General features: G+C 47.9%; 1 protein-coding gene across 1 annotated transcript in view; it reads right to left on the bottom strand.

Annotated features, from left to right (window-relative positions):
- Positions 1 to 22139, bottom strand: part of Ankrd27 (ankyrin repeat domain 27) — a 51933-nt gene that overhangs the window by 14697 nt on the left and 15097 nt on the right. Inside the window, 18 exon segments of the mRNA XM_019210131.2 lie at positions 1658 to 1777; positions 1891 to 1947; positions 3789 to 3986; positions 5407 to 5499; positions 6645 to 6760; positions 7854 to 7936; positions 8555 to 8682; positions 9679 to 9771; positions 14005 to 14137; positions 14634 to 14712; positions 15753 to 15874; positions 16520 to 16596; positions 16687 to 16752; positions 16837 to 16890; positions 16979 to 17038; positions 17560 to 17714; positions 18496 to 18652; positions 20015 to 20125. Of these exon segments, the coding sequence (XP_019065676.2) occupies positions 1658 to 1777; positions 1891 to 1947; positions 3789 to 3986; positions 5407 to 5499; positions 6645 to 6760; positions 7854 to 7936; positions 8555 to 8682; positions 9679 to 9771; positions 14005 to 14137; positions 14634 to 14712; positions 15753 to 15874; positions 16520 to 16596; positions 16687 to 16752; positions 16837 to 16890; positions 16979 to 17038; positions 17560 to 17714; positions 18496 to 18652; positions 20015 to 20125 (1902 nt within the window).

Here is a 22139-nt window from a genome sequence, read left to right on the forward strand (position 1 = left end):
CCCATACCCTTTGGACTTTTTCTTCCTGTTCCACATTATCTATTACACATTTTAATTCTCATTTATACTTTGTTTCTTACACCAGAGAAACTATTTGGTATTTACATGTGTGTCCTAATTATTTCTTTTAAGAGTGTAGCCTCAACGTGTATCCATTCAGCTATAAATGTCTCTAGTTTTATCATTCCTTATGGCTGAGTAGTACTCCATTTTATTTAAAAAACACATCATAAACACACACACACGCGTGCGCGCGCACACACACACACACACACACACACACACACCTTCTTTATCCAGTCACCAGTGGGTATTTGCCAAGACTGAACTATTACAAACTGTGTCACTATAAACATGGGTGTGCATGTGTTTAATGGCTTAACACCTTTCAAACACATCCCTAAAACTGCTCCCTAAGAGAATTCTGGGAAAAATCCATTGCCATTGTAAGTACATAAAACATAACTTAGCTGTGCATGGTAACATACACCTGTAGTCCCAGCTCTCAAGTTTGAGGCCAGCCTGGACTTCATAGTGACACCTGTCTCAAAAAAGAAACAAGACTGGGCTGGGGATTTAGCTCAGTGGTTCTGCCACTTGCTTCGCAAGTGCAAGGTCCCAAGTTCAATCCCCAGTACCAGAAAAAAAGAAACAAGACAAAAGAAAACTATCATAGCTCTTAATTGCTAGTGTGTAAAAGGAGAGATGATGATACCTTGGAGTACACTGCTTTCTAAGAAGCCAGGCACCCTAGGATTCAGAACTACAGAAGGGCCAGGGATTTAGCTCAGCAGCACAGCACCTGCCTGGCAAGTGCAAGGTCCTAAATTCGATCCCTGGTACCAAGAGAAAAAAAAAAGAACTACTAGCCAAGGTGACCAGAAGGGTGGATAACTCCTCACCAGAAAGACCTAAGTTCTCTGTTAGCCTGTGGACCAGACCTCCTGGCTTTCTTTGTGGTTGCATTGCATTGTTGGGTCTCCAAGAACAGGTCACAGCTTGGGTCTTAAGGACACTAGATCTGAGTAACTTCTTACCTAAATTCTCTAAGAAGACAGGGATGACCTGTATCAGATTATTAGCAGAGTGCTAATATGAGTTTAGGATGGAGAACAGAGTATGTACTTTGCAAAAGGTCTGAAATCAGTGGACTGGCAGGCAGCTTTGCTTGTATTTTTCTTCAAATACATTTTCTTTGCCTCTGTCTTTTTCTCCTTCTCTCATACACAAAGTTCATCAAGCTGCTGAGGGAGGAGTCTCAAAGGGCCCAGAAGTAAAGAGCAACGTGAAGAACAGTTGGGCCCAATGCAAAGGTGCTGCTGTGGCCTCTGCAAAAGTGGCTCTTCCGGTAATGGGCAAGCAGCCTGAACAGCAACTCATGTCAGGTTATGGCTTTTTGTTTCTGCAGTACTAGGGACTGAACCCAGGGCCTCTGCACCAAGATACAACCTCAGTGCCCCCCACACACAGTTTTTTTGACAGAATCTCACTAAGTCACTAAGTTGCCCAAGATGGACTCAAAACTTGTGATTTAACTTACCAGAATGCCAGGATTACAGGCACCACCACACCCAGCTCAGGCTACGGCACTTTAACTGGCCACCCTAACACCACAGCCACCAAGACCTCTTCACCCTCCTCCCATAGGAAGGCTCACCTCTCTGTAGTCCTTCTTGGGGTCCTCTTGTTTAGAGCTCGCCAACACGGAGGAGAAGCTGGAGGTGGAGGAACCGCGGCTGATAGAATCCTCAGAGTGTTGAGGGGACAGTGCAGGGACCTGCAGGAGGTGCACCCAGGCAAGAGCAGGGACACGGGCACACAAGACATGTGAGGACCATGGAGAGGCCTGGAGCTCCCATCTCACCAGCTAGCGCAGCCCGGCTGACTCACCTCAGAAGGCTTTGGCCTTTGAAAGGACAGACGATGGGCTTCCAGTATGGACAGGATCTAGGAGGACATGCGGACATGAGAAGCAGTGAATGAGATGCACTGTAACTAACAGTCATCACCCGCAGTTCCTCTGCCCGCCTGCCCCATGGAATGTCAGTGTAGCAAGAATCAGGTCCTGCAGCCCAGCCGCCCTTGGACAGACGGCAAACCGAGGCCTGGTGCAGAGGGAACGCATTCAGTATCACACCAGACAGAGTCGGGCTTTCTGCCCTTGTACTGCACTCCTCCAGCAGCGAGGCAGAGCTTCCTAGGCAGGGTCTCAAAGCTGTCTGGCCCCAGCCTGCTCTCCACAGCACTGAGTGGGACTTTCCTACTGGTACTCACAAGGCTCAAGCAGGAACAGCCCACAGTCAGGCCAAGAAGGCAGCCTGCTCTCTCTGCAGCTCTCCCTGCTGTCGGGCCTCTGGTAGTGACCAAGAACAGCAGCTCTCCTGCTGCGACATCTCATTGCTGGCCCAGGAACGCACAAGCTCAGTCCTCTCAACTGCTGCAGCCTGGGACCTTGTGGGTGTTCAGGGCAGCACAGCCAGGACCCCTGGAGCCAGGAGCAGGGATGCAACCCCTTGCAACCCTTCCAAACCAGGGCAGCTGTACACCTAATCATAAGGGTTCTTAGCACACACAAGAAAACAGCAAGGATAAGACGGGCAGGGGCTCGCTGCTGACGGCAAAGTTCACAGCACAGACTGTGGTGACAGCTTCACGGGTGTGTACTTAGCTCCAAATCCATCCAGTTGTCTGTGTCATATGCACAGCTTTGTCTAAGTCAACCTCAATAAAGTGGTTTAAAAATGGATGAAACTGTGCTGCTCTCAGAATAAGATGTGAATAAGACAAAAGAACTCCCTGAATTGGAAATAATCAGAGAGCCAATAAAACATCAAAAGGCAGAAAGTTGGACCTGTGTGAAGGGGACAATCAGAACCTTGTTCTAAAATGGAGACTTACTTGAGCTGAGAATCACTGCTGTTCTGGGCCCACAGAGGGCTCATCTCACAGTGACCCTTGCTTCCCCTGGCAAACCACCAACTTGCTTCTCCTAGAGTACCCCTTCCACCAGAGTGGTGCTGAGTACTGGACATAAGGAATCGGTCCCCATGAGCTGCCTTCTTCCCTAACCACTCATGAACAGTGGGCACTTCCACACAGGGTGCCAAAAATCATACTTTCAGAAATCACTACCGGGAAAAGGTGTGCAAGCTTGTTACACATCAATGATGAAAGAAACTCTACCTAGTGAGGTTCAGCATTGGCCATATGAAAATAAAGCTTGTAGCTGGACATGGTGGCGCACGCCTGTAATCCCAGCACTTGGGAGGTTGAGGCAGAAGAACCACTACAAGTTTGAGACCAGCCTGGGCTACATAGTGAGTTCAAGGCCAGCCTGAACTGCACAGTGAGACCCTGTCTCCAAAGCCAAAAATAAAGAAAGAAAAAAAGCAAGCAAGAAAGCTAGCTTCTAGAAGCTGCAGTGATGGCAAACAGAACTAGGACACATATTGCTTCCATTCCCCCAGCCCCTGTGTCTGCTCCTCTTATCCTGGGCCCCACTGTCACCCAGTCCACCACTAGAAGAAGTCCACAGCGCTCAGAGGCCAAGCCAACTCAGCCAGGAGCAGCTCTTCGCACAACACTGAGAAAAACCACTCGTAACACTGAAAATAATCTAAATAAGTAAAACCTATTAACAATGCTGTTCCAAATGTAGCAGAGAGGGTGCAGGCCAAGTTCCACCACTAATAATAAGTCCAGACACTAATGCACATTCATCCGGCAATGCCAAGCTATGGACACTGATTTTTTACACTCATCTGCTGCGCAGAGACAAAAAGAACTACCTTTGAGTTTAATGCACACTTGAGCGCTGTCTCTTTCAGCCTGTTCTGGATCTCAGTGGGTGCCCCGTTCTGCAGCAGTGTCTCTATGATGCCTTGGTAACCCCAGCGCGCAGCTATGTGAAGGGGTGTATCTCCTTTCTCGTTGCCGATATCTAGTCTGCAGGACTGCACATCATAGTAGACCAAAGCCTTCACACACTGCAAGGAAATGGGAAGGTGGCACTTTGTAGTAACATGCTAAGCCTCAGGCAACATCTGTGGCCCCATGGCCTCAGTCCACATCCTGCTTCAATTGAGGCCCCACGCACCAAGCCGAAGTACAGACGCAGACAGTACAGCTCTGGGATCCGTGTTACCCAAGCAAGACACCATGCTGTTTTCAAAAGAACACAACACAATCAGTAAGAAATAGCTTGCCACCTGCCTCGCAAATGCAAGGTCCAGAGTTCGATCCCTGGTACCTAAAGAAAAGAAATAGCTGACAGAAACTGTGAGGCCCCCAGAGGCCTGAGGCTGCTTACCTTTAAAGGTCTGCAATGTCCCTCAGGCCCTGGATGTAGGGAGTGATCCATAGTCCCTGAGTTGATAAGGCAGTTCACATGGCCTGCTCTGTGTTGTACAACAATGTGATTTATGCTGAACTTATGCTTTCCCCCAAGAGTGTGGAATTCTGGGCCAAAGGACACTCAGATGACCAATGACACCAGTCCCTAACAAGTTTCCCTGGAAGATGACACTTGTTGTGTGCTGTCAGTCACTGCTGCAGGAATAAAACATATCTTGTGTGATTCCAGAGAGAGGACTGTCTGAAGCTCTGCTGACTTCCTCCAGACTTCATTCCTGTGTCTTTTCTCTTTGAGGATCTTGCTATATCCTTTCGCTGTAATAAACACAGCTGTGAGTCATGAAACTATATTGTGTGTGTCCCTACAATCGGTGAACCTATGCAGTCCTCAAGTCCCTTGACAGAGTACACGTGGATCGCTGTGTTACCAAAAGCTATTGAGATCTATGCTGATCGACCCAGGGGATTTTGCTGACATGATGTTAAGGTGGGAAAGCATGTTGCATAAAAATGTACAGGGTGGGCCCGGAATTTCACTCAACAGTTTCACCACCTGCCTTGCAAGTGCAAGGGCCCAAGTTTGATCCCTGGTACCAAAAAAAAATGTACAGGATATGATTTCATTTTTGTACATTAACCCCAAACTCAGACTCAACTTTACACATGCATATGTCTATTTTTGTATAGGGGGGAGTAGATAGCAAAAAATAACACAAGCATAGTAAAATAGAAAGCAGAAATGGAAATTATAAAATTCCTAGATGTTACTTATAAAATGGAAAATTTCAGTATGCACAAAGAGCCAGATGGTCCTGGAAATGAGTGAAAATGATTTAATTTCAGGATAAGATAATGGGCAATTAAATTTTAGTTTCTGTTACTTCAATAAAACATCTGTAATACATTAAATTTTTAAAATTAAAAATATTACTCATCCCATGTTCCAATAATTATCAACACAACACTCAACATTAAACTAGCTAGAAGTTCACATTTGTCTAGGAGTAATGAAGAGTGAAAACAGCCGCTCCCGGAATGGCAGGTGCCACTTACATCTTCGTGCCCATAGGTGCAGGCCAGGTGCAGTGGGGTGTTGCCGTTGTTGTCCTGTGCCTCGGGGCTGGCTTTGTAGTGCAGCAGCAGCAGCTGGCAGAGAGAAGACAGCAGGTGAGCCTAGCAGGGTGGCAGGAAATAGGAAATGTGTCTTTGCAACTGTCTCATGGGCAAGGTCATTGTTCCTATCTTGAATCATACTTATTTATATGGATTGAGCATTCCTAATCCAAACTGTCAAATCCAAGATGCTTCACAATTTAAACTTTCGGGGCGGGGGGCAGTGCTGGGGTGATGGAACTCAGGTCTTGTGCATGCTAGGCGAGTGCTCTACCACTAAGCTACAGCCCCAATTCCCCAAATCTGCAACTTTCTGAGTGCCAGCACACCACCACCAAGTGGAAAACCCCATGCCTGACCACATGTGGTAGATGGAAGTCAAAACACAGATGCACTTCAATACTGTATGTGTACAAGGTATGCACGAAACCTAAATGAAGTCTGGAGTGGCGGTAAACGCCTGTAGTCCCAGTACTCTGAGAGGCCAAGGGAGGAGGATCACAAGTCTGAGCCCAGCTGGATATCCTAGTAACTTAGGGAGATCCTATCTCAAAATTAAAAAATTAAAAAGGGCTGGTGAAACAGCGCGGTGTGAAAGCCTTGGGTTCAATCCCCAGGACTATGAGCAAGCAAGCAAACACAAATGAGGGAGGAGGAGAAGAGGGGAAAGGTAGGTCAAAATAATCAAGATATGTTATATATGTACCAATTCCCCAAAACAAATGTAAAGTATCATGCACTATGAACATATACCAACGTGAATAATTTTTTTTAAAAAAACACAAATGAACTTTGTGTTTGTACTTGGGTTCCATTCCCAAACTATCTCATCATATACGTGCCAATATTCCAAAGCCTAAAATAAACATAAACCCAACACCCTCCCAAGCATTTAGGATCAGGGATACTCGACCTGTGCTACTATTAAAACTATGCCACTGCTTTCAACCTTCCCGTCAGAAAGTTTGGAGATTAAAGGGAAACATCTGAGTCCCACCCTCTCTTTTCTCAGATGATCATAAGTTTCACATCTCAACCTGCGGATCTGTTCAGCGGACCCAGGCAGGCGCCTTGGGCTCCCACTCCCACTGCACCGCCCACATGACCAGAGGAGGCACAGTTCTGGACACTGCAGCCAGCGCAGTGCGAGCTCCCGAGCTCCTGAAGTCCCCGCTCACCGTCACACTCTGGTAGCCCCTCTGACACGCCAGGTGGAGCGGAGTGGAGCCGTGATAGTCCATGGCATTCACCACAGCACCCTTGGAAACCAGGAGGTCGATGAGGGATGCCTGCCCTGCAGAGTGGAGGAGAAAGGAGAGGAACTTCCCACATCTGTGAAGCCACGGTGTCTCTTACCTCCCTCTTACGTCCTGGCAGCAGACATCCCGGGATGTCTGTTTTCTGCTGGGGAGAAGAGCCAGAACAAACGTCAAATCGGGCTCTGCAGACTCAGAAAACACTTAAGGGTCAGACCCAACCCAAGCCCACCTCGGGGCAGTCGAAAGTAATGGAGAAGAGCCTTCCACAGCCATGGAACACGCCATAGTTTATCAGCTTACCGGGTGGAATACTATGCAGCTATTAAAATGCGAACAAGGAGAAATGCTCTGATACATTGCCGAGTGAAAAGCAATGCAGTCGAGCAATATGAGCCTTTCAACATATGTAGATTTCATGCATACATACACAAAAGCATGCAGGAATTCCAGATACTCAGAAATTAAATTTATCTCTAGGAGATTAGAGTATGGCCAGTGACACAGAAGGAGTTTGGATATTCTGCCTTCACTGTACACTGTAAAAACATTTTTAAGCCAGACATGATGGCACGTGCCTATAACCCCGGCACTCACAAGGCTGAGGCAGGAGGAGCACCATGAGTTGGGGCCAGTCTGGGCTACAGAGTGTATTCAAAGCCTGTCTGAAATAGTGAGACCAGTCTTTACCAAAAAAAAAACAAAAACCAACCCACACTTATGAGAGGAGTGGGAGATGGCACCTCATTATATTGCCTAGGTTGGCCTTGAACTCAGGATCTTCCCACCTGAGCCCCGTGAGTAACTGGCATTACAGGTGCATAGCGCCCAAAATTATTTTTTAAAGTCAAACTCAGAAGAACCCTAAACTGATAATTCTGAGACCATTCGGCCCCAGCCCCAGCGCAGTGTCAGGCAGTGTCTACCAGGCAAGAATCACACAGACAAGCTCTTCTGGCCCAAGAGGCAGCACAACGGTCACAAAGGTCACAGGACAGCTATCCAGCCCCGCGGGACACTCACGACTCTCCCCACCAGGCATGCTCTGCACCACCCCATCAGCCAGGCTGCACCAGGACACCTCGCTCGGTAATGCCCCTTTGCCACAGGAGCCAGGCCAGGGCCACGTACCACAGAGAGCAGCCACATGAAGAGGCGTATGCCCCCTGTCATCTCTGGAGAATGGAGTGACAACAGACGGATCATTCAGCCTCCTAGGACAGAGAAGACACAGAAAAGCACATGGCTGAAACAGCATGGTGAAGCCTCTTTCCAGCCAGGTTGACAAGCCGGCGTCTTGAAACTGCAGGATGTGTCTTGGGCACTGGCCAGGGACCATGCAGCTCCTGCTCAGACTCCTGCAGGGAGAGGAACTGAGGCCTGTAGCTCCAGTGTTCCTCCCCCTCCCGCCCTTTAGGTCTTAGCACCTGGCAAAATAACCTGTTGTGTTTTTTGTATGTTTTCCCAGTACCGGGGATCAAACTTAGGACCTTGCGCTTACCAGGCAGGCATGCGCCACTGAGCTACATCCCTGGCCCCCCAATAGCCTGTTGAAAACAAAAATGTTACTTGGAAAAATTGACATTGCCCTATTCTTAAGCCACCTTTAAAGCTGAGGCTGAGGTAGCACCTACACCAGTCCAGTGTTGTGCAGATATTTTTACAACCTCTACCCCACATGGTTCTCCCAAGAAGCAAATGTCACACGTGGCAGCAGAGGCAGCTGAGGTGCAGTGAGAATATGACCCTTCTCATCAGTGCATGGAAAATAAGTGGAAAGTTTCACCCAGGACCCACGTCTCCTACCCCTGGCACACACAGCTCCCTCTTACCCAGAGACCAGTTTCTCACAGTCATCACAGAAGCATAGCGGGTGACACATCTTTTGGACAGCATCATTGTCGTTGTCTTCGTGGCTCAGAAGTCTTTCCACTTCCTTCTGGTTACCTGAGGCAATGTGCTAAAAAGCAAGATCCCAAAGTCTATCAGTGTTAAAGAATCATTTGTTCCTGGAGGTGTGAGTATTTTGAAAGCCTTGATTTGCTCTCTGAGATTTCCTTCAAGATTATCTGGGCGGATGGGGAGACTGGGAAGCGGTGGAGATTAAATAAGACTGGGTGATGGTTACACGGCAGCTTGCTTTTTATACTACTCCCTTTATTTCTATAAATGTCAGAAATTTTCCATCATTAAAAAAAATAGTAAATGAGGACAGGCATGGTGGCACACGCCTGTAATCCCAGCACTTGGGAGGCTGAGGCAGGAGGATCGCTGTGAGTTGGAGATCAGCCTGAGCTACATAGTGAGTTCCAGGTCAGTCTCACTACATAGTGAGACCCTGTCTCAAAAAACAAAACAAAATAATAATAATAATTTTAAAAATCCCAAAGCAACAGGAAGGGGGGCACACAATATATCTCTGAACCTTAGTATGGTTTTTAATTCCTTGATAGAATTTCTCTTATATTCAAATTCAGCCTCAGCTTAGGGGAAAGAGAACAGGTACAATGAGCAAGAGGCCCCACTGATACACAAACCAGGGGCTTAGCCCCTGTGACTGATGGACGAACTCTCTGGGAGCATCAGCAGGCTCCCCAGAAGGCCAGCCTCCCCCAGCCCTCCATGACTCCCTGTGGGTACCGCCCCAGCCTCCCAAGGTCAGTCAGTAAGTATCTGAGCAGGGAGCTGCCTCATGTGCCCACAATCAAACTACCAGGGAATCAGACACTGCACCCGGCCCGGGAACGACCGAATGACCGACCGACCAACCGACCAACTGACCTACCTAACTGCACGCATGCACGCACGCACGCACACCCGCACACAACAGCAGCTCCCACAGCCCAGCAGAGGTAGTGACTCCACAGCAGCTACCAGAGGAGGCACTGCTGAGCTGACCATGACAGAGATGGAAGACTTAGGCATCTGTGCCTACAAGGGCATCCCACTATCTTACCTTAAAGAGGCAGTCAATAGGAGTTGAGGTCATCTGAGACAGTAAGCTCATCCTCTGTTTAAGAAACAGTCTGTCATCAAAACCCTCCGACTCCTGCAAGAAAAAGCAAACAACCAGTCTTATCACACATACCCTGCCACGTGGCGACCCAGCTGTGATCCCTGCCATTCATCACAGAACAGGTCAGGCCCACTTCTCCCACACCTGGGTCTGCTCACCGAGGCAGAGAGCAGGCTCAACTTGAAGTGGAGACTCACTACGGCTGTTGGGACTAGAGGCAGTGGCTATGCGGTGTGGAATGTGCCATCCCTGCATGTGGAATGTCACACACACACACCCCATCATCCTGCAGATGGAAGGCTGGATGGTCCTGGCCCCTTGCCCTCTTCCCCATCCCATCACATTAACCGGCAGTACAGACAGAAAGCAATCAGACAGGTTGGTCTCTACTATTTCCCAGTGGCAGCCAACAGAAGGAGGGGTCCTGCTTTAGGAGCATACTTATAAAAAAAGATGCCACACTCCTGGGGCCAAAGTCCGGGAAGACCCTAGGGAAGAATTCCTGACACAGACAGGTCCTCTCATCTCCGATCACTTTTGAGGTTTCCAGGACCTGCCCCAAGTAACACATCCAGGTCTTCATATTGCAGGTAATGTTTACATGGATACAAAAATCTAGAAATGTGTCTCTCCTTTATGAAATCATTTCTAGCAGGCTAATTCAGTGGTCACTTGAACATCTGCAACTAAACTGTCTCATGACGAACTGACTTCCTGAAAAGGGGTCTTGGTGGGAGGTAAAGGGAAAATCTTTCCTCAGCCAGGTTCTATAGAAATAGCCTTCCAAACCCTCACAAAACAGTGGGGTGAGGTGCTCTCTTTACAGTCCTGTAAGCTCTGAGTTGGCCGAAGATGGAGCCAACAGCACATCAGGGGACAGACTTTCTGGGTTCCTTTGTTAAATAGGATCCTCGAACAGGGTTAACTTAACAGACAAACACCAGCGCCTCTGAATGAGCCACTTCAGCCCCCAGCTGCTAGATGCTATATAAAGCTCACACAATCTGCTTTCCACAGTGACTTATAGCTGAGCAGCTTAGGGCCGGAGAAACATCAAAGGCTTTTTGCTCAGGTCAATCCGGGACTTCTTCCTCAACGCAGGGTAGCTGTCTGAAGGTGGTGATGAAGAAAGTAAGCCCTCCAGGACTGAATCTTCAGAGGGGAGTGAGCAGTCAGAAGGGACAGTACATCAACAGAGACTTATTTGGGAAATGGGTAAATACTATTTATTAGAAACTCAGGACAGTGAAAAGACCGGAAGTATGCAAACCTGGAGCAGGAGCTGGGGGCGACAGTGCAAACTTGAAACCTCAGAACGTGGGAGTCTGAGACAGGAGGATCATGAGGTTGAGGCCAGCCTGGACTACATAGTTTAAGACAAGAGCTGGGGATTTAGCTCAGTGGCACTGCACCTGCCTCGCAAGCGCAAGGTCTTGAGTTCAATCCCTGGTACCAAAAAAAAGAATAAAAAGAAAACTAAAGTCTTCATTTATGAACATACTTAAAGAATATGTGTGGTCAGGCTGGGAATAGTAGTATGTGCCATAATCACAGCCCTCAGGAAGCTGAGACAGGAAGATTGTGAATTCAAGGCCAGCCTGGGCTATATAGAAACATAGCAAGCAAGATCTTCTCTCAAAAAAAAAAGACTGCTTCTGTCATCTCAAGTATGGTCATACTTTTGAGAGAGAATTTCTGAGGAACCCTATTACATGAAGAGCTGAAAGTAAAATCTTATTTAATTTACTAATATTTCATCCTTACTACTTTTCAGAAGCCTTATGGCACTGACTTCACACATTCCCTGAATAGCACTTCATTACCTAAAAGAAGCCAGTCGGCAGCAACGGCAGAGACAACTGGTACAGACAGGATCCCAACGATGGTGTCACTAAAGACAAGGAGGTCACAGTACCTGCTCTGTCAACAGCAGGCCAGGCTCAGGATGGGTGGAGAGCAGCTCTCAGGGATGACTCTCTCAACACCCAGGGGACAGGCCCCAGACAGGCCAGGAGGATGATGCACTCATGGCCCCAACATCCACCAGAATCAACACCCGGCATCCAGGAAGGAGGATCGGGGCAGACACCCCAGATAAGACAGGTGCTCCGAGCTGTGACCCTCCCTTGCCCATCTTTGGGGATAACCTTTCAAAATACACAGGGGAACCCAGAAGCAGGGGTATCAGGGGAGCCAGCAAGGGCACCAGAATACCTTGATGCTTCAAAAGTTACCCTTTGCTAGCATGTCTGATTCTTCCAACGATCTATCAATGGGTAAAACATGCAGCACTGTCCGCAGTGTAAATGGGAAAATGGACAGTCTTAAGAGTGACAAGCTTACTTGCCAAAGGTCAAATAAAAGGGCAGGATTCAAACTACCACCAACATAAGATGGACCACTTGCTACATTTTCTGGAATAAAAGCAGGTAAGAGAAGCTCCCTGGTTTTCTCAAGTCAGCTACCTCCTTCTGACCTGGCCATGGCCTTCAGGTATGGACTTTCCTAAGTGCCACAGACAGGAAGAGGCAGGATGGCCACATTGTGGGGCAGCACAGGGACAGGACACCTCCCTCCAGAAGAAAAGGGATGGTCCAAGCCCCATCACAGAGCATCGGACTGATTCCCCTGCATGATGGAAGAGCCAGGAGAGAAAGAAGAAAGAACCACAAGGCAAAGTGATCATGGGAAACCACTCCAGCACAATGAGAACAGCACATGCTCCTGGACCCTCACGGAACCAATGCAGGAAGAAGCCGTACAACTATGGGAATGAACAGCAATTCTGATTCTGCACATATGCATTCTACAATGTTAGTGATTTCCCCCTAAACACGGAGCCGCAGCCAGCCACACCTGAGATGAGAGGGACGGTCCCTCATCTCACCAGCACCGAGTGGGGGATCCTATCACACCCCAGACAAGGGCAGACACTAACTCTTCATTGCTAACCATAACACCATCAGATTACACACAAATAAGTGAGCAAAATACAATTATATCTGCACAGAGAAAAGGCGTAAAATGTGAATAAGTCACCCCTGGCTGCTAAGTTTATGAAATTTTTTTATGTCTTCACTGTACTGTTATGTATTGCAAATATTATCTATAAGCAAATATCAGACTTCTGATCAGATCAGAAAAAAATAAAGTTCTTCTCTGAGGGGGAAAACAGTACACAATTAGGTAACATGCATGGATAGGGAAAAGTCTGGAAAATGCTCCAACATGATAGTGAGGAGTGGATTCAGTGGAACTGCTATACCCTGAGGGCACCTGACTGGTCAGGCGAATGGGCTTCCCAGGTGTTTTAACTTGACATTAACATCCGTGGAGAATCTGTGTCACATGACATTCAATTCTCACCATTCTTGGTTTTTAATGCAGAAATCTCTTCTCTTTATTGACCTCACCTTGGAGGGCTCTCTCAGGACTGTTAATTTTCAGTGGTAGGCATGTAGCAGAATACACCAGTGTTGGGGTTTCTATCTAGATGCCCCCCAAGGGCCTCATGTACACACAGGCTGGGCTTCCAGAAGGTGATCAGATTAGGGGGGCATTAGCTGATTGCTGTCTGGCAGCTGGCTGGAAAGGGCCGGTCACTGGGGCGTGAATCTCTTTCCCTAGTTCCGCGCTTCTTTCTCTGTCCTGGATGCCAAGAGGTGAGCAGCTCTGCTCAGCCCAGACCCTTCCACCGTGCCTTCCGGCCTCAGAGCCAGCCAACCACAGACTAGCAATGTGAGCCAAAATCAGCCTCTCCTTTGTCAGCACCTGCAGGTATCAGGTACTTCGTCCCCGTGATGGGGAGAGTGACTAAGCCAGCAGTGCAAATGTGGCCCAAGAAATACAAGCATCTCCTTTAGCCGAAGTTCACCGATCAGCCAAGGAAACAATGATAAGGCCACTTGTCATTAAGACTGCAGGCCCTAAAACTGCACACAGTAATAATCATTTCTTGCCTCTCATTGTCAAGAATCCCAAATTCACCGTTTCTGGCTTCCTTTTCCATGCATGTGCTTCTGAAGATGACAGGGGTTAATGAAGCAGGACATTCACAGCGTGAATCGCAATGATAACCCCTCAACTTTCACAAGCAATGAAGGTCTTAATGTTTAGTTTCCTGGGTGGCCATTAAGCATCACAACCCTCAAACGTGAGACCCTATTCTTTGGATACACTGTAAGAATTCCCCCTCCACGACCAACCCAGAGCAATGTCAGAGGAGCCACAGTGCGCACGAAGAGCAGGGAAGGAGTGTGATCTTACGGGTGGTTTAATGGAAAGGCTTCCTTGCCGAATATATTCGATCGCAGCCTCAATTGAGGTCAGGCAGTATCCCAGTTCATCTTTTGTTGAGCTGCTAAATCTGAAGTTTTTGATGTAACTCAAATTTGCCATCCTACCACAAAGAAGAGAAGAGTTTTATCGCTGAATTATTAGTTAACATTTCTGCAAAAGGTGATGCTATTGGTGTGGGTGACTGATCAAATACCTACAGTAAGTCAGGTAAGGGACTGCAACCACCTCCCTCCCCAATCTCTCTGCACAGTGTGTGCAAGTAGGACAAGTAAAACTCCCTGTTGCTCCCTGAATAGGCTAGCTTTTAGAAAGCTGATTATCGAAAAGTGAACTACGGGTTCCTTTGGGAAGAAAGAACTGAAGTCAGCTTCCTGTTCAGCCACAGCCTCACCGCATGGTCCAGAACAAGAAACATAAACTCCCTGAGCCTTGGTCTCCCCCACATCTGTAAATGGGAGGAGCCCCTGGAGGAAAGAGGAGAGGATAAGCTCCTGCTCAGCAGCTGAACAGTTAGAAGTGGCTATTCCTGGGTTGCACTGAATCTGTATAGTACATGGTGCTGCCACTTTTAAAAAGATTTGAACAAAAAATATTACCAATTAGGGATCTCCGTTTTCACCAGCAAATATAACAGGACTGAGAGAAGATCATCCGTACACATGGTCTCCAAGTTCACTGCAAGAGGAAAACGCACGTGCAAAGCCATCATGAGGCTCTAAGGGAAGGATATGTGTACAAATTCCCTTTTGCCATCCAACCCACAAAACCACGATCCAGCAAGATTGCAGGTCACTGAGAAACAAAATTGCATAAGTGCCCTTACAATCTCCTGAACAGATGTCAGACTCAAGGGGATAAAAGAATGCACAGCTCTTCAGAACATGTGCAAAAGGCAGTAGCTCCATGTGGACCAGGTCGTACCACCCTCTCAATGGTTAAGGATCCCAGGGAGGCAGTGACAGTAGACACAAGAGACATGCCCCAAGCCTCTCTTCCTGAGGTCACTTTTGGTTTTTGCTCACGTAGTCTTATGTCCCTGTGTACTTTCACTTTTTTTTATTTTGTACTTTTAAGTATCCCATGCATGATTTAAAATTCCAACAGTACAGGAGTCAGGGGGTGACTCAGGGGTAGAACACTTGCCTAGCATGGACGAGGCCCTGCATGTGACTCCCGGCACCACAATAAACATGCAAACAGAAATTCAAATAGTACTAGAGAGCAAGGGGGGAACACCCCTCCTATCCTTGCCACCCAGCCTTCTTCCCCCATCTCTGCTGCCACTGCCCGAGTATCTCTGCAGAGCAGAGCCAGCCTGTGACCTTGCCTTCGTAGGTACAGACTCAGCCGCCCACAATTTCCTGGATGCTGCAGCGGGTGCACCATATCCACTCCATGTGCTCCACCCAGTGTGCTGAGAGGCCTTTTTATATTTGGAAATTTCAAACATATAACAATATAAAAGAAGGAACAGCCTAACAAGCAGTGAATGCTCCCTGCACCTTTCAGCAGCTTGGCTCATTTTTGAGGCCACCACTACCGTCACTGGTTTCTCATCGTGCCTGACTCGGCTCTCCCCAAAGTGCTCTCACAGGAACACAATGCTGAACCTCAGCCCCATCGGAAGGACCCTCAAAACAGGGCCACTTCTGAGCAGGCACCCTCGTCCGGATGTGTGCGTCTAGCCCTTGCCAGGCCCTTCCCCAGGCACCAACCTCTCTGGCTGGGAGACTGTGTAATGAGCTGTACCACTTTTCGCAAGCAGAGGAGCTTCTGCTGGGGCGAGGTGCATTTGTTCAGCTGAGCCAGCTCTCTCTTTGCACGAGGGATGTTGAAGCTGTAAAATAATTGGGAAATGTGACGACTTCACATCAAGATGGAGGCACCCTTCTTCCTCATTCTAATAATATACCTCAGGTTATACTTTTCTTACATCAAACAGCAAGCAATAAAAACAGAAACAGACAAGAAAATTGACTCAAGCCAGCGGCAAAACAGAATGGATTTACATCCCATTCAGGCTGCCAGGTGATAGAGCTGCATTAGAAACTGGGAACTAAATAAAAATCCTGAGCCCCAGAGAAAAGAGGAAAATAGCCCTAGGGTTGGAGGCTTAACATCAACACTGCAGATTTCTGCAGCCCGAGGTGCTTCTAAGGCAGGGTTCTCTCAGACAGGCAGGTGAAGAGAGGCTTCGACTCTGCAGGCCCCACCTGGAGACCAGGGGTACAAAACCCTGTCCCCAACCAGCTCCCAACCATCTGGCTGCCCTGCTGGCTGCAGAAGGGGACAGCTACAAGGCAGTCTAGTCAACTTCAGCTCTTTATCTCTGGTCAAAAGTAATTGCAAAGCTCCTCAGTAGTAACTGCATCAAGTCGGTGGCCACTGATGCACTGAGAGAGGCCAGCTCTGAGGAGAAGATGGCACCTCTGAGGCAATGTCTCTGAGAACACTGAGCTGCTGCAGCCGCGATAACTCTTACCTGAACTCAGGTTTCACCCCAATATCTTTCTGCTGGAGATCTTGAAGGCTTCTTGTGATTTTGTTAAAGGCAGCATCCTAACAACAGATTTTAATGAGGCGTCAAATTTCTTAAAAAGCACAGAATAAGGTTTCCATCCTGGATGATGGTGGTGGCTGTGAACCTACCTCACTTGCCTCCATGGTCCCCACATACTTAAAGATGAGATCATAAATATGGTGATGGACATACATCTGTGAAGTAAAGGAATCTCTCTTCAGGCCATGTGCCCAGCAATGAGGAGAACCATGGGCTGCGGTCACCCTCTCTGTCCTTACCTCCACTGCCTGCTTCATCAGGGTCATCTGGGCCTCCTGCTTAGCAAGCACTTTCTAGAGGATAAGAGGGAGATGGTTAAAGGAGCCTGGACTCACAGGCCGACAAACTGCAATTCTTTCTTTTGGACGTCCTGCTGCTTACCAGGTGAGAATCCCTCAGAAGCTGCTGGAGGCATCTGGTGTACAGGGCATTCACCGAGTCCTGTGCGGCACAGAGGAGACCAAGGTCACTCTCACAATCCGAGGCCAGAAACACAAAAACCTGAATGCGCAACCCATCCAGAGCAAGAAAAACACACCACCAAATGTGTTTCCTGGACGACAAGCTTTAGGAGGTAATGTAACCTTTATCAAATCATTTTCATGTTTGATTCAACTTTTTTTTAAGGTGATTATCATTAAAAGTGGGGGATTTAGCTCAGTGGTTCTACCACCTGCCTCGCAAATACAAGGGCCAGAGTTGGATCCCTGGTACCAAAAAACAAAAAAAAAAGTAGGAAAAAATTCCCCTTGGGATTAACATAAGTAACAAGGGTGCTTATTTTTTAGATGTCTCCAGGATATTCAAGTTTTCTATAATGGCTTACGTTACTTTTATACTTAGAGAGAAACACTTAAACAAAACTTCCTAAGGTGGACACAGCAGCTAGGAAAGTCGGAGAACACACGGGGTGCTGAAGGCTCTGAACCGGCACACCAGGCACAGCAAGACACAGTACTGACTATGTGGTGACGGAGGCTCTTCCTTTCACATTCTCGGAACATTCGGTGGAAAGCGGCGATGTTCCTGTCAAATTTCTCAGAGTGTCTTCCCAAAAATTCTCTCACATCTTCTATGGTTTTCAGTGTAAAAGGATCTGAGGGGGCTGAAGGCTCTTCTAAAAAAAGAGACAGAGGGTCTTGGCTGAAGCCTTCGCGTTCTCCTGAGAGGGGAAATGCTGCACCCTTTGCCCTGCTCCCACAGGATCTAGGGCCCCATCTTGTGAGGGAGGATGGTAAGGCGTGTCTAAGGGAGGCAAGGTCTTTTATTTCAAGACACTTCCCAAGAACACCTCAGTTATAGCACAGTCTGGGATCCAAAGAGCATGCTCTGCTCAAGGCCTTTCCTTGGGACAAAATCCGTAATATCTGGAGTTCCGCAAGTCATGGGGCACAGGTGAAAAACCTCTGTTTCCTGACAGTAAGAGCTTCAGAGTTCATTTGGCATGTTGTTTTTTCAATTTCCAGGGGCAACAAAGGAATTATTCTTTACAAATAGTGAGATTTCAAAGAGACACAATGGTCAGGCTGGGTCAGGAATAAAGTTGATCCCCACAGATAAAGCCAGGGCTGCTCCTCTGCACACCTTAGGAGTGACGTTCACATCACATGTTTGTCACAGGTACAGCAGGGTCTGTGTGAACGGTGACTCCTGAAGTTACATAACACCCAACCTGCACGACCACACACAGCAGCACCAATCCATGCCTCCAAGAGCTGGAGATAAGTACAATTAAGACCTGGGGAATTCTAACAAATAGTTACACAGGTTTCTAGTGGGCTCTTAACTCTTCTCCATGACCTTTAACTTTTTAACAGAAGGAAGAAGCTACACCAAGGAGAAGTTCAACATACACACATTTCTCCAAATCAGGAGAAAAGGGTTTTCTCCCAAAATACCTGAACTCTCTCTCTTTTCCAAAGGATGAGCTATACACAGGATGCTGAAGCTTTCTTCTTTTTCATTGTAGAAAGTTTCTTCAAAGAGGATGGGCACTGAGAGAAGACAGGCAAAACCAGCTCCTAATTTAACCCTGTTTCCTTGTATAGACACATCCTGGAATGAGAAAGTCGTCACTGTTCCAGCTACTGGTGGCAGCCACCCTCCCCCAAGGACAGTACTTAACCAGACCCTGCTGCTTCACCCAGCGTGGTTTTGCAAGGGCTTTTAAACTAACAGGTGAGCGCAGCTACGGTGAGCAGCTCCCCTGCAGGAAAACAGTTATCATGCCTTGTGAGCCACGGGGCTGCTGACCCCAGAGCAGGCTCCCTGGTAACTCCATCGTTGCTCTCCCCGCCACAGGGCCCACAAGCCTGGGCAGCCAAGTGCAAGGCTACACTGCAGCCCAGCCCCAGAGAGAAGGGCAGTGTGGCTTGGCTTCCCTGACCATGTTAGGTTGGGCAACGAAGCCAACCCTGACTGGGAGTGGAACTTCCCCCTCTCAGAACCTACCTACTTCCATTAAAGAAAGTTTTTAAAAAAACCAAAACATATGCTCCAAATTACCATTAACAGCGAGACAAACAGGTATCATGTGCCTCCTGACAGGATACACTCAGAAAGATAAAACACCCTTGCCACGCCATTCCTACCAAGAACGCCTGACCGTAATCCTATCATGTGGAAACATCAGACAAACCCACACTGAGGGAGAGTTCGCAAAACACAACAAAAATGTCAGTGTCATGAGTGACAAAGACATGCTGAGGAATTGTTTCAAATGAAAGTAAAAAAGACGTTAACAGCCAAATGCATTATTTGATCCTGGGTCTTAAAAGAAGAAATTTCTCTCTTTTCATATAAAGGATATTGTAATTAGCACAGTGAGGACACTGAGTTGGAGGACATTCACTCAACGTGCAGGCCTCCAAGTATATTGCTACACGGCCGTCAGGCAAGAGAACAGCTGGTTGTTCTTTGGGTGGGCACATGTCTGCAGTTGACTCTCACAAGATTCAGAAAAATTAACCATAGGTGTAGAGAGTCAGAGACATAAGTCAAGTGTGGCAAAATGCAAACAGTCGGCCTGGAGAAAGGGTACATTAGAGTTATCTGCACTTTATGCAACCTTGTGTTGATTCAAAATTATTTCAAAACAAAATGGTTTGAAAAGAAAATTCATCCCTGATGTCCAATTTTTGGTTGAGAAACCAAGGGGGTTTAAGGGGCTGAGAAGAGCAAGCACACTCAAGACACACACCTCAATGAGGAGGGTGCTGAGGACAGAGCCCAGCCCTCCCCGCCCTCCAAGGTGACCCGGGCCCAGGCATCATTCCCCTCCTTCCTCCAGCCCTCCCTGGGCTGCTGAGCGTGTGTCAACACTGTCATTTAACTCAGCAGAGGTGAAAGGCCAAGAAACAAAGCTCTCTCTCCCCTCACTCCACCTCCCAACACTGACCTAGCCATCCAAGAAATTACCTTTCCATTTAAGGTCTGAAAATGTCCTTCCACAGGTATCAAAATGTAGGACTCGAACTGACAGGTGGACTGAACACTGCTGGACAGGCTTCCTCTGCAGGGCACTAAGACCTGGAAAAAACAATGAGGGGGAGCTCTGGAGAGAGGTGGCACGTATGGCTTCAGCAACAAGGATGTCTCCAAGCCACTTGGCTGGACCCACGGCAGAACCTGCAGGCTCTGTAATTGCTGGCCCAAATGGCCACTGTAGCTTTAGCTGGGATCCTCTGTTGTGGTAATGACAGAAGCAGACACCCTCTCCCAGGAGAGGGAGGACACAGAGGCACAGGTCAGCCTCCATCTTCAGATTCAGAGACAGTAGGCTCCTTCTAACCCTCGCTGCATCCCTCCCACAACTGACCCCAGGGACCCTCCGCTTCCACCAGTCCAGCTCCCAGATGCAGCAGGCTTGGGCAGAGACAGGGAGTGGAGAGGACAGAAAGGAAACTGAGAAGACTCACACTGATCCCACCACCTGAAAGATAAATGCCTCAGGCTGAAGACGGCTGCCAAAACAGCTTGTAGGGATGCATCAAGGGCCAGAGAGTTTCTTATCACAGGCTGCCTCCAGAACCAGGTGTCTCGGGGTGCCAGCCTCTCCCTCTGGAGCAGGATCAATTGGAAACAGCAAAAGAGACCATGGCCACCACAATGACAAGGAGTCACCTCAGCAGCATGGTGCAGCAATGGGCCGGGGCTCTCTTCCCTGGCCAGACTTGAACTCAGCTCGGGAACTTATGTTTGAACAGAAATCTCTGACTCAAGCGTTCTGAAAAGGAAGATGGCCAAGGCAGAGAAGCCCCACAGCGCCTGACTCCCACAGTAGCCCAGCACAGAGACCAACAGGCAGACAGCCTGGGCGCCACTCCTGGTTCTATGCCTCCCAGCCAGGGCCGCCAGCACATGACCAGTCCTCGTTTCTCAGTCTCCGTGTGGAGAGCAGAACTGGTTGGAGTGTGCTAGGAGTGCGAAGCAGGGCCGCGGGGTGCCTCCACCAAAGCAATTATCAAACTTGGTAAAAAAACTCAAAACCAATCATCTTGGAACTCTAGGTCCCGACTTTACACTTAGAGCAGGCCAATGAGCGCCAGGTGAAGCAAGGTTGCTGATAACCGCCTGCGCCTCCGCCCCTGCGCTGGCCTTGGGGACAGCAGCCACATTCCAGGAGGGGCAGGCTAGATCCAGAGCGGCCAGTTAAGGACCTTGCCCTTCAAAACATTCCTAAAGGTGGAAATGATACAGCACATACAACATCCACAGACCTACACCTGCGCTTTAACGACTGTAAATGGTTCGCCACAGTCTTACACTCTTTAAAGGTAAGAAGAGAGGTTTGCTTAGCCACGTCATCTAAACAGGCTTGGGAAATTCTGGGCCAAAGCTCCTATTTCTTTTTTTCTTTTCTTTTCTTTTTAATTGAGTTTATTGCTACATTTTAGGTATACAGTACAGTTACATTGATCATTGGGATCTTGTACCTTTACACAACAGGTCTTGGTTCTCATTTTTCTCCCTTACCTCTGCCCTCCCTTCACCCCTCCTCCCTTCCCTATTTACAAAGACTTTGTTTCCACTGTTTTCTTTTTCTCATTTTTTCTTTTTCTCATATTTTTTCTGTTCCCTTATTTCCTTTCCCCTACCCCTCCCCACTTCCCCTACACCTTTGGCCCTTTTCTTCCCATTTCATATGATCAGCTATACAATCTGGATCTTATCTACACTTTTAGTTTTTCACATCAGAGAAACTATTCGGTATTTACACGTGTGTCATATCAAGGCTCCCATTTCTGGAGTGTCACTACATGCTGGGCACCATACTGAGTAGTCTAACACGATGACCTCAATAACTACCTGAGTAGTTTCTGTGTCATCCTCATTTTACAGACAAGAAAACTGAGGCTCAAGAGTTAAGGCCTGTCCAGGGTCACACAGCCAAGAAGCTGCACAGCATGATTCAAATTCCATCTGCCTCCTTGACCACTGCCCTATCTGCTGCCCCGGCAGGTGACTGGAAGCAAAACTCATCAGGGCCTTCAGGAATGGTGTCCTCAGGTAGTGACACTTTTTTTTTTTTTTTTTTTTTTTT

The sequence above is a fragment of the Fukomys damarensis genome, unplaced genomic scaffold (genome assembly GCF_012274545.1).
Source record: "Fukomys damarensis isolate Sample0158 unplaced genomic scaffold, DMR_v1.0_HiC HiC_scaffold_19, whole genome shotgun sequence".
NCBI lineage: Eukaryota > Metazoa > Chordata > Mammalia > Rodentia > Bathyergidae > Fukomys > Fukomys damarensis.